Genomic DNA, 12543 nt, shown 5'->3' with positions numbered 1-12543 from the left:
CATGATAATTATCACGCGGATTTTCAATCGCAATACGTGCGGCCGCATCTCTGACAGATCGAATGAATTCAAAAATTTTGTTGGATGATTAATCACTTCATCATCTTCCACAACAGTGTCGATGGACTTGTATGTAAATGCCTCACTTGAATGTTAGACTGAATAATATTGTTAAGTTCGTAGACGTCTTTGTGCTTGGCCGCGCAAATAGCTTGTTCACTCAGCCAATACTGATTCTTATAAGTCAGAATATTGATAAATATTTTTTTAACCAATTCTTCTTTTGACGTCATTAAATTACAGAAATTATGAGACAATGAAATTCGTTCCAAGGTTAGATCAATCGTCATCTTTCTGTTCTTGATTTCCAGCAACTGATGTGAGAACATCTCACTGATCAGTTGTTTTGCAATAGGATATGAGTAATTGTAGTTAATTTCAACGTCTTTACGTGTCGTCACAAATAATATTTCAGGTAAGTATTTATTTAGTCCGCTGGTGTCGAACGAGGAATTACTGGTAATGTTTACCAGAAATCGCCTGCAATCAATGTTGATGAATTCCCAAACGTTCTGAGGTTTTCATACAAATCCAGTAATGATCGATTCAAAAGCCTCAAGAGATTTTTTCTGCATCATTGTGTATTCAATCCAAACAATACATTTGCATTTTTACAATTCTTTTCACATGCTAGATGCTTTGGAAACGTTACACTTGAGAGTTTCAATGAATTGCTTGTTCATTGGTAATTTCAAAGAGGAATGAGCAGTTCCTTCACTGGTAGCAATGTCGCAGCTATTCCAGATGACTATGGTTATGTCAATTTGGGATATAAATGCTGTCAGAATGAATACAATTAAGAACGTTTTATCAGTTTTTTCTGACGCATCTTTCTCCAACCCCGTTACTGGAAGATTGAATTGTTTGATCGTAAATATCTTTTTGCTCAAGTGTTAGTTTAAGAATATTTGATTGTACATATGGCAAAATTTTACCCTTGTTGTAATTTTATTCCCTCCGCAATTCTTTATTGAACAAAGTAGCAGCAGATCGATTCGGTGATGGCATTCCAAACTGATTGAAAACTTTGTTTGCGATTTCTAAACACAAATCTTCACTCATATTCAACGTTTCATTGTAGACTTCTTCCAAAAATTTCATGTTCACATTTGAATTTCCCTTGCATATTCGACGGAAAATATCTTTAGCCATGTGCTAATTATATTCCTTCCATAATTTTGTTGGAGATGATGGAGAACATGTGGTCAATGCAAACAATTCACAAATTTGACTTGAATGTGATATGTTACAAGCGATGTGAATTCATAAATCCCTGTGATGGTCGTTATCCATTAAATTCAGAGCTTGATATGCACTGTGGAAAGTGGCACGTGTAAAGTTCAATTGATCCTCAATTTGCCATTAGTAGTTCTCAATTGCTGGAAAGACATTGGACCGAATACATTTACTAACAGCATGTGAGGAAAAAAAAACCTTCATCTTTGGTAGCACTGTATACAATTTGCGTATCATAGTTTCTTTGAATATGCCAGGTTTTAAAAGTGAAAAACATTAAAAAAAAAGCGGAAAAACACGAATTAAAATTAAAGAAATATATATATACTAACGAAATATTTCAATTCAAACGTAGACCAATCAACACAGCTCAATTCCACAGCCAGCTGCATTACAAAATACGAAAAACAGTTAAAAATAAACTCGAAATGAGCACTATGACAAACAGCATAGCTCTATGATAAACATTCAAAGCACTGTCACACAAAATAATTAAATCAAATCGAAAATAAATCGAAATCTATTGAAATGTAACTTAACAATGTAATCGGAAACATAGAAATTTAATCAGAAAAACATTAAAATGGAATCGTAAAATATTTGATACAGTGTATGTTGCCTGTCACAAGTGTTGTATCTATATAATAAGTATATAAAAACACGCGCGTATTCGAATGCAACTTTGTGTCAAAATTTTAAAACAATCGGTGCATTAACTTCCGGAAACTTAAGATTTTTAACAAACAAACATTTACAATTTTATTTAAATAGATAACATCAAAATTATCAATATCTGAACTTCTTGGCAGAAAGATATTTGTCTCACGATATCTGGTGATGTAGTTACTATTTATGTATAATTTGAATCTTTAAAAATCATTTTTACTCGTTAAAATTCTTCTAAGAAAGTGTGTTTAAATTTTTTTATCATATTTTCAGTTTTGCTTTTCGTAATATTTTGAGTTGCAGAATTTTTTTTTCTTACAGAATGGCAAATGTTCCTAATTTTGGTGAATTCAATGCCTTGCAGCCGATTCCTGTACCAAAAGTTTTATGTGCAAGGCGTTCCTCACCATTAAGTAAACGCAAGAAAGTATAAAGATTTCTTTCAGGGATTAAACATTTGAAGATTGATTCAATGTGATGAACATTTTTTTTTTAATGTTTTAACATGAAGCCATATTATTTTCTTTACAATGTATGTGACATTGCACAATTTTTTCTTTATACTGTTTGCATACGTTGTACATATGCAAGCAAAGTTTTAAAATGAGGGATTAGTAAGAATTTTTGTATACTTTTTATACGTTTTAAAAGCTGGTGCTGTAATTGAATGTTTCGTTATTTTTACAACGTTGAATAATTTAAAATGTTCCTATTAAACTATTTTTTTCTTTTAATTTTATATGTGCAAAGATTTAGTAAACATTTGCATACCTTATACATATGCAAGCATGAGAGAAACGATTTTTAAATATATATTCCTAGTCATGATGGATATATTACTAAAAAAAATATTAAATATTGTTTCATATGAACATATTAATTAATTTAAATAGTTGTTGACTATTGAACCACTATTAACTATTGAACCACATGTTCGGTGATATTTTAATCTGTGAAACTGAAATTATAAAGTTCTTGTTTATTATTACAATTATTATTTGATATGAAAAAGGCTGCACAATCTATAAGCTGTTCGTTTCTTTATTATAACCCATAATTCTTTTGTTAGTCTGAAACTTTTATATTGAATTTTCTTGATATTTAGTTATGTTTATTAGTGATTATTAAAGCCATCTCAAATTGATTTAAAATAATGCCCAAAATGCTGAAAAATTTGTTTCCATCTAAATTTCTGATCTGAAATAGTTATATTATTTCATTTGAAATTTCTTCAAAATATATGATGGAATAATACGGTCTATAGATAAACAGATCTCATTATAATATATGGCTAGAAATTTAATAATTCAAGACCTTTCAAAAGATTGATAAGTATTTCATTATTTGATGTTATCTGATTATTATTTTATTATTTGATGCTTTCTTCTTGAGTGTATTTTCTTTCTTAAGTACTCAGCTACAAAAAATTTATATATTTTTTCTTTAATAAAAATGTTAAATGCTTTTTCTCTAGTACATTTTCAGCATATAATTATCTATTCCTATGAAAATTCGCCGTCTTTTAAATGAGAACCTTCTTTTAATAAGATTCGAAGTCAAAAATTTTATGAAAATCTTTTATGCGATATTAAATAAGAAATTGTTTTGTAATCTATATATTTTTTATTACAGATTGAGATTTCTAGTCTATATTTAATATTGTTAGTCGTTTATTGCATTTATATAAATATGCCTTGCATTTTAGAGTATTTTAAAATTGCATTAAAAAGGTATATAAGTATGCAGATGGTATTTTAGAAATATTTGCATGACCCGGGCCGATTTTTTAAAAAATTTATTTAGTGATATTCAGTTGCTATTCCTGTAATAACTCTTATCGAATGTTATACATTTTTAAAATTTATTACTACTTTAGGATAAACTCATCTTCATATTTTTAAAAAATACCGCTTTCCTGTACGGTATTGTGATTTTAAAACTGCTGCAAAAGAATTTTCGGTTATATTCTTAACCGATACTTTTTAAGCTTTTGCGTGATAGATATATATTTTTACTGATACTATTTGCATATTTACCATTTTTGGGGAAATTACCATTTTACGGTATGTCGATTTATTTTCGGTGATGTTATTTGTATATTTTCTTATTTTAATTTGTTTTGTTATATAGAGTTATTATTCCTCTATCATTTTTCACTAGTGTTGTAGTATTTTTCTGATTTGTTCCTTTTTAAGCAGACTGTTTGCTCATTTAAAAATATTAATTCCTTTCTTGTAAGATATTGCATTGCATGCAATTCTATTTCTTGAGTGTAGTAGTATAAAATATATGTATTGTTGTATACATGTATTATATGTATTAACTGTTTTAAAATAAAGCTGTTTTACAATTATCTCATTTTTTTCTTTTTTTGTGTATCCAATAAGCTGTTCTTTCACACATATTTAAGTAATAATAATTTAATTCATTTTGGGAATAAAAGTACAGAAAATAAAACAATAAAATAATAATATTCCATTTACTGTTGGAACAAATGAGCAAAGAAAATTACGATTTATAGTTTCTCTGAATTTGTTCAGTTACAATTTGAAAACATGGGGGAAAAAAAAAAATTCCCCTGAAAATTATATTATGCAATTTGAGCGGTTCTTAATTTTCATTTCCTTAAGTTCAAATGCAAGACCCTTGTAAATCTAATAACAGTGCAAAATCAATTATTCGGAAAATATCGAGCGGCGGAAAAAAAAAATCGAGTTTTTCCTCTCAACCTTCCCAAAAAAACTTGTCTATTTGATAAAAAGTTGTCTATTTGGGATGTAACTATTCTCCAAAAAGGTTAAGCTTGAGATATAGGCATTTTTTCTGAATATCGTATCTAAAAAGAAAAAAAAAAAAGGAAAGATGAACTTAGCAACGTTTTGTCGGTTAAAAAGTGATCTATGATGCAATATATATATAATTTTAGAAGAAAATTCTCGGAAAATGCCCTTGTTTCGAAATAATCCAAATTTTTAACTGCATTAAAAAAAATCATCGGTATATCTTTTTTTTTTATGAGTGACAACTAACAAAGGAAAACGGATATACATCAAATCAGAGAAGAAAACCAAGGTAAAAAGCGGAAAAAATCAGATGAAGAGGACAAACGCGAGCCTTATGTGTAAGGGAGAAAACTTAGCATAGCATAGTTAGCAGTGCGACGAATGTGATCTGTGAGCAGAGCAGCCCAGCCACAGTCAAAGCTAAATCTAAGAAATATTGTATAGTGAGTAAATATTAATGCTTTCTGATAGCTGGTTTCCGAGCAGCTCCTATTTCCTGATTCATTTTCTGTCTTTTTGTTATTATTTTTTCATTGTTTATCGATCTCTTCATGTAAAAAAAAAAAAGGATGTGATTAAAAACGAGGAAAGAAGTTTTAAAAATAATTTCAACGGTTACTCCAGCCCTAATTCATGAGTCGTCTTTGGTAGTGGGTTTTATAAGAATTCAACTCATTTTCTTTACAGTTATCACGCCGTTTGTATTTATTTCAGGAAAAAAAAAATCATTTTCTATTTTAAAATTTTGGAACATTGTTTTTATGGCCATCCTTTTATCAGATTCAGATATTCCAGATTGATTAGCATCATATCCTACAAATTGTCAAAATTTTCGAATCATTAGTAATGAAATCAATTCTTAAACAAGTTCATAAATTAAAAACCTCACGAATAAAAATCTTAGAATAAAGAGCAAATTCTCGTTATTGCAGCAGTGGCGGTGGCAGAAATAATCCGACGGAGGGTAAAGAAAATTTCTCTAATTTTACCTAAAAATAGCACACAATAATCAATTTCATATTTATATCAGTGAAATTAAGTTTTAATATTTAATTTAATTATAATAAATCATTATTTTACAAATATTAACTATTTCTTTACGAAAAATTGCACTATAGAACGACAAAGTAAAATAGAAAATGAAGAATAGTAACATAATCTTGAATTAAATATATTGCACTGATATGGGAAGCGAATTTTCACATTATTTAAATTTTATAATAAAATAAGATAATAGCCAAAACAAGCGAAGATAATTATTATTATTAAACTTGGCTATTGAACCGGATGCGGCATATATTCATGCAAATTTCAAAAAATCATAATAAAAAAAAGTAATGCTCGAAAAAAATTGCGGTTTGCGGGAATATGTTCAGAGAGCCTTTGAATTTTGTTATTTCCATTTAAAAAATTTATTTAAAAATGACCGGTAGATGGCGCTAAAACGTAATACCGAGACTGTTTATGCAAATCAGTATAGCTATAAAACACAAGGCTGGAAATGGATCTGTCATTCGACGCCAGTAGCATGCATTCGCTACCGGAACGAGCTTTAGTGGTGAAACTGTTCTATAAGAACGGTGAATCCGCGACTAAAGCATTACGACGGTTACGGACGGTGAGAGGAGTTAAGTCGAAGAAAAACCCAATTTCATTGAATGGGATATTAAATTTAGTTCGCCGTTTTGAGGAAATGGGAAGATTAGAGGATTGTCCACGAAGTGGCAAACCATCCGTCAGCGCTGACCGCGACCCTGTTGTCCAAAGGGTCATGAGAAATGTGGCAACCGAGACTTGAACGGGGAGTTCCAGTGCACGTGAAGCAGGTAAAATAACAGGAATTCCGGAAAGGTCGATCCGACGCATTCTGTACGATATCTTGAAGCTGCATCCGTACAAGATGGAGGAATTTCACCAGTTGTTGCCAGCAGATTGTGAGAAAAGACAAGTCTTTGCAACATGGGTACTCGCACAAATGGAACGTGACCCACAATGGTTACTGAACATCATGTGGACAGATGAAGCCTACTTTTCATTGCATGGTGACGTCAATACGCAAAACAGTCGTGTCTGGGCAGCATCAAACCCCCGTGCGTACACGACCAAACCACTACATTCTCCACATGTGACTGTTTGGTGCAGTTTCACTGCGTCCTTCATTCTAGGCCCTTTCTTTTTTGAAAAACGATCACCTGTATCCGGTTGGAAAACCTGTTCCGTCACCTTCATTTAGGATGGTGCCCCGCCCCACATTCCTAGTTCCATTAAGACGTTCCTTCTAGACACATTCACTGAGGACAGAGTGATAAGCAGAGGATGTAAGAATGAATGACCCTCACGATCGCCAGATCTTTCTGAAACGGACTTTTAGTTGTGGGGATACGTGAAGCCTCGTGTCTACCGGGGCTTTCCTGCCACTTTGATGAAACTGAAAGATGCCATTCAATGGGGTCAATTCACGGTCACGTGTCAGGTACCAAACAAACCGTTTCTGTTCAATTTTCAACCGTTCTGCGCATGTCGGGAAGTCTGCCGATAACTTTGATTTTCGTAGTTATATAATTTTATTTCTTATATTAAAATTTTAATTAGTATTTGCAATGGAATTATTGTTTTTGCATAATTAATTAACGTCGCTTTTAATTCTTTTGGTGCTGCTTTATTCTTTCCTCCCCCCCCCTTTTATCCAAAGGATACATTTTGACAAATGACTATGGCAGTGTTTTTGAAAAATTATGTATGTTCTTTTTTTACATATTATTTAAATATTATTGAATGTTGAAAATCTTGTAAATATAGTTCTTTTTAAAAATAAATTATTACTCTTAGATAAGTTAATATTTTAAAGCTTACTATTAAAATTATTACATTTTTTTTTCTTATGTAATGATTTTTATTAAAATTGAGACTTTGATGTTTTCAGTTTGCTCAGAGGAAAGAACATGAAATTCAAATTAGTATATATTGAATGAATTATGTTTACAATTTCAAATTATAAAAGGTATAGATACCTTTTTTAAAATCTATGCAACTTATGAATCAGTTATTTCATTTAATTTGCAGAGATCATTAAAGGAAAACAAACAAAATTACACTTTCATATTTTTTATTTACACATTACAAATATATGATAATTATTTGAAAAAATGTGATTAAATGAATGTTTCAATGCACTCACTAATTCAAAAAACTATTTATCAACATTTATTTTTCTAGATACTTAGAAAAAATATAAACACAGTATGACAAGAATGTCAATGTAAATGATGAAATCAATTTTATTCAACAGAAACATTCCAAATACTAAACAACAGTTTTTTTATCACGAATAAAAATATTATGTTGAACAATATACTTTTAAAGCAGAACATTTATGAAATTTTTTTTAAATGTTAAAGTTACATTAATAAAAATTACATTGAATGAATATCATAAAATAAAACATACAATATAGTAAATTTAATAAACAAGAATAAGGTCATGATATATATATATATATATATATATATATATATATATAGAGAGAGAGAGAGAGAGAGAGAGAGAGAGAGAGAGAATTAAATAGGATATAAAGATGAGTTAGAAGAAATACTTTTATGCTTTTACAGAATTTTATAATTCAAAATTGATATGTTAAAAATATAGAAAGAAAAAAAAAGTGAAACATGCCTGTAGCAATGAAGTTGGGAATAAAAATTATATAATAAATGCTGATATGGAAATTGATTTTCAATGAAAAGACCTGTATTTATTAAAACAGAAATCACTAAGGTGCACAATGGTATAACATGACATTATGATAACAGTCAATTTCAGTTTAAATACAATAAACTATTGACATTTCATTTTTAACAATAGAAAAGTTGTTTGATATAAGTTCACTTTGAATCCATCACAAATCTGCAAATGTAATTAGAAAACTATTAATAATGCTTTCTGAAGCCATCCATTTTGCTCTTTTGTTATTAGACATGATTACCCAGCAATAACTGAATAACATGAATTACTAAAAGAAAAAGAAAACTTCAAGGTTCATAATAAAAAAGTAAAACCTCATAATGCATTTTATTATAATGCCAAAAACTAAAAATCAAATGCAAAAATTATTTGACGTTAATTAATGGCTTTTATACTTAACTAATTTATATATTTAATTAAATGACATGTGTTTTCAAAACTTTTATATATATATATATATATATATATATATATATATATATATATATATATATATATATATATATATATATATATATATATATATATATATATATATATATATATATATATATAGCATTCAATTTATCAAATTAAGAGCACTTTTAATAAAATACATCAATTATATATATATTATAACAGTCAATAAGAAAATTCAATTTTCAGTAGTTAGTAAAGATTTCACTTATTAAATAAATCTTTAAGAAATTCACTTCCATCTAAGTTTAGCATTATAGCAGTTGTTATTTTTGCAGCAGGAGTTTGTTTACTTACATTAATTAAATTTAGATAAGATTTTTTAGAAAATGCAATGTAATATTCATGTAAACATTTTAAAACCTTCTAAGCATATTCAAAATTATCAGAAATTTCATCAAATGTGAATAAAGTGAATTAGAAATGCTCTCACGATTTTGTTTGATTGTTTTTGTTGGCAAATCGCTTACCAAATTCTTTTTTTCGAAGAATTTTTCTAAAAAATTACTGAAACATTTGCGATTACTGGAATTCCATTTACAATTAAATAAATGAACACACACTGAATGAATTCTTCAAAATGATCGAAGCATATCACCGACTTCGAAGGCTTGAAAAAATCTATACCAAAGGTATCAACCCTAGGCAGGATTGTTGTAAGGAAAATAAGAAAACATTTTATCATGACAGTCACTCTTGTGTTTCGCATTAAAGCATCCATCAACACACCAGTATTTCCTCTTTTAACACATAATAAGAGGAAAGAAAATGACTCAAAAATTATAACTTCACATGTAAACAAAAAAAAAACAAAAAATCCGCTTCATACTAGGCGGAGAACGTTAATGGCAGACTAATCAACGAAAGCGGTGCGGATGAAACTTAAATGCCATGCGCGAATAGCTCATGACATGTGACTTTTACGTCACATGAATTGACCCCATTGGCAGTTAGTGGCATCGATGCCGACATGTTACACGCAGCTGTAATAGGCGTAGTTACGAGTCTCACTTGCTTAATACCTTGTGGTGGTGGTCATGTTGAGCATCTTTTGCTTTAAAATAAAATGCACTATAAAGTTACTGTGCTCTGTTTTCCTGATTTGCATAAACCGTCTCGGTATGACCATGTGAGCGCCATCTATCGGTCATTTTTAAATACATTTTTTATTGGAAATAACGAAATCCAAAGGCTCTCTAAAGATATTCTCGCAAACCGCAATTTTTTTCGAGCATTACTTTTTTTTTATTGTGATTTTTTGAAGTTTGCACGAATTTATGCCGCACCCGGTATATTACGTAATACATTGAGAATTCAACTGCTGCTATTTAAATTTATGTTGACACTATATGAAGTGAAATCAATTAAATTAAATTTTAAAGAACTTCTCAAAATCTAATTTATTTTGTTCATATTCAAGCACGATTATTACTGTTATTTTTGGTGAAATAATTAGATACCTATTTAAAATAAATTTACGATTTCTCAATAAAAAATCAAAGTATTAATATTAATTTTTTAATATTTTTAATTTTTGGGGTAAACATATTTTTCTATTAAATTTCTGAACATGAACATTTTTAATAGAAGTCTGTGTTTTTTAAGTCCTTAGACTAACTCAGCTATAACTATTTTTAATAATAAGAATTATACTAAACGAGAAGTATTTAAAAAATAAGCACCTCATATTAAGCTCCTAAACATTTCAGTTTTTAAAATTCTTTTTCCATTAGCTTGATGTACTTAAAGAGGTAACGGCAGAAAAGATCTAGTTTGAAAACATAAATTGCAGTAATAAAAATATGTTTTAAAACACAAAAATAGTTTTAGAACTCGAAAGTTGAAGAAACTTAAAATTAACTTCAACTAAATAGCTTAATTGCCATTACTACCTTAAAAATTACCACCAAAATTCTACCAAGCTATGATGGTAGCTCATTCATTCATTCATTATCCCAATAAGATTTCACGTTGCATAAGCAACTTCTTCAAAATTAGATAAAACAATAAGCTAAATTTCCAAAAATTGAATTCATTCTTTGTTTCATTTTTAAAAACAAGCAATCTACATTTGATATAACTGACCAAAAAATCACTTAATCACCAGAATAAGTAATCACTTAATCACCAGAATATTTAAAACTATATACAGCCCACTAATACCAGAAATTTCGGTTTAAGACATTTAAATGGGACTACTTGTTCGGAAACCAAACTAAACATAAAATCTTTCAGAAATTAAAATAGGTTTGCATCTACCAGATACGGGGTACTTAAGTCAAAATAAGTTCAAAGGTTTTTCAGACACATAACGTTTATTGACAAATGGACGACACAAACACAGATACACTTGTATAAATCACACGGCTACGCCGAGATCACAATCCGTACTGAATATATCACGCAGCTCCCAGGCTGACGTCACAACATCGCCCCGGGTGGCGGTTACATTTCGCTTTGCTTTACAACACTATTCTTCAAAATGCTTAACATACTTTATAATTTATTCCAATAATGATAACATATAATTTCCCACTAAATTCTAAATAAATGTCATTTTATAATGAAAGGCACACTGTATGAAAGAATAGAAAGCTATTATTAAAACAAATTAATCTATTTGAAATGTATACAACAATGGGGTCAATTCACGGTCACGTGTCAGGTACCAAACAAACCGTTTTTGTCCAATTTTCAACCGTTCTGCGCATGTCGGGATGTCTGCCGATAACGTTGATGAAACCGTTGTTTAGTAAATGTTACGCTAGCCGATCGATTATCAAAAACTTCTGATTTTTTTAAAAAAAATATTATTTTGAATTATTTTTTCCAAATTTTCGTAGTTATATAATTTTATTTCTCATCTTAAGATTTTAATTAGTATTTTCAATGGAATTATTGTTTTTGCATAATTAATTAACGTCGCTTTTTAATTCGTTTGGTGCTGCTTTATTCTTTACCATATCCTTTTTAATCCAAAGGATACATGTTGACAAATGACTATGGCAGAGTTTTTGAAAAATTACACATGTTCTATTTTACATATTATTTAAATATTATTGAATTTTGAATCTTATAAATATAGTTCTTTTTAAAAATAATTTTTTACTCTTAGATAAGTTAATATTTTAAAGCTTACTAATAAAATTATTACATTTTTTTTCTTATTTTATTAATATTGAGACTTTGATGTTTTCAGTTTGCTCAGAGAAAAGAACATGAAATTCAAATTAGTATATATTGAATAAATTATGTTTACAATTTCAAATTATGAAATATAAAAGGTATAGATACCTTTTTTTTAATCTATGCAACTTATGAATCAGTTATTTCATTTTAATTTGTAGAGATCATTAAAGGAAAACAAACAAAATTACACTTTCATATTTTTTATTTACACATTACAAAAAAAATATAGATAAAATATATATGATAATTATTTGAAAAAATATGATCAAATGGATGTTTTGATGTATTCACTAATTCAAAAAACTATTTATCAACATTTATTTTTCTAGACACTTAGAAAAAATATAAACACAGTATGTCAAGAATGTCAATGTAAATGATTAAATCAATTTTATTCAACAGAAACATTCTAAAT

The 12543-nt window shown here is 28.8% G+C and overlaps 1 protein-coding gene across 1 annotated transcript in view; it reads left to right on the top strand.

Moving 5' to 3' along the window:
- LOC129959858 (uncharacterized) overlaps nt 1-2542 on the top strand; it is a 41641-nt gene extending 39099 nt beyond the window's left edge. Inside the window, exon 13 of the mRNA XM_056072752.1 lies at nt 2284-2542. Within this exon, the coding sequence (XP_055928727.1) occupies nt 2284-2395 (112 nt within the window). The 3' untranslated portion in view covers nt 2396-2542. The remainder of the gene's footprint in view (nt 1-2283) is intronic.
- The last annotated feature ends 10001 nt before the right edge of the window (nt 2543-12543 follow it).

This window comes from Argiope bruennichi, chromosome X2, assembly GCF_947563725.1.
Source record: "Argiope bruennichi chromosome X2, qqArgBrue1.1, whole genome shotgun sequence".
NCBI classification, from domain to species: domain Eukaryota; kingdom Metazoa; phylum Arthropoda; class Arachnida; order Araneae; family Araneidae; genus Argiope; species Argiope bruennichi.
This window is presented reverse-complemented; position numbering and strand designations above follow the sequence as displayed.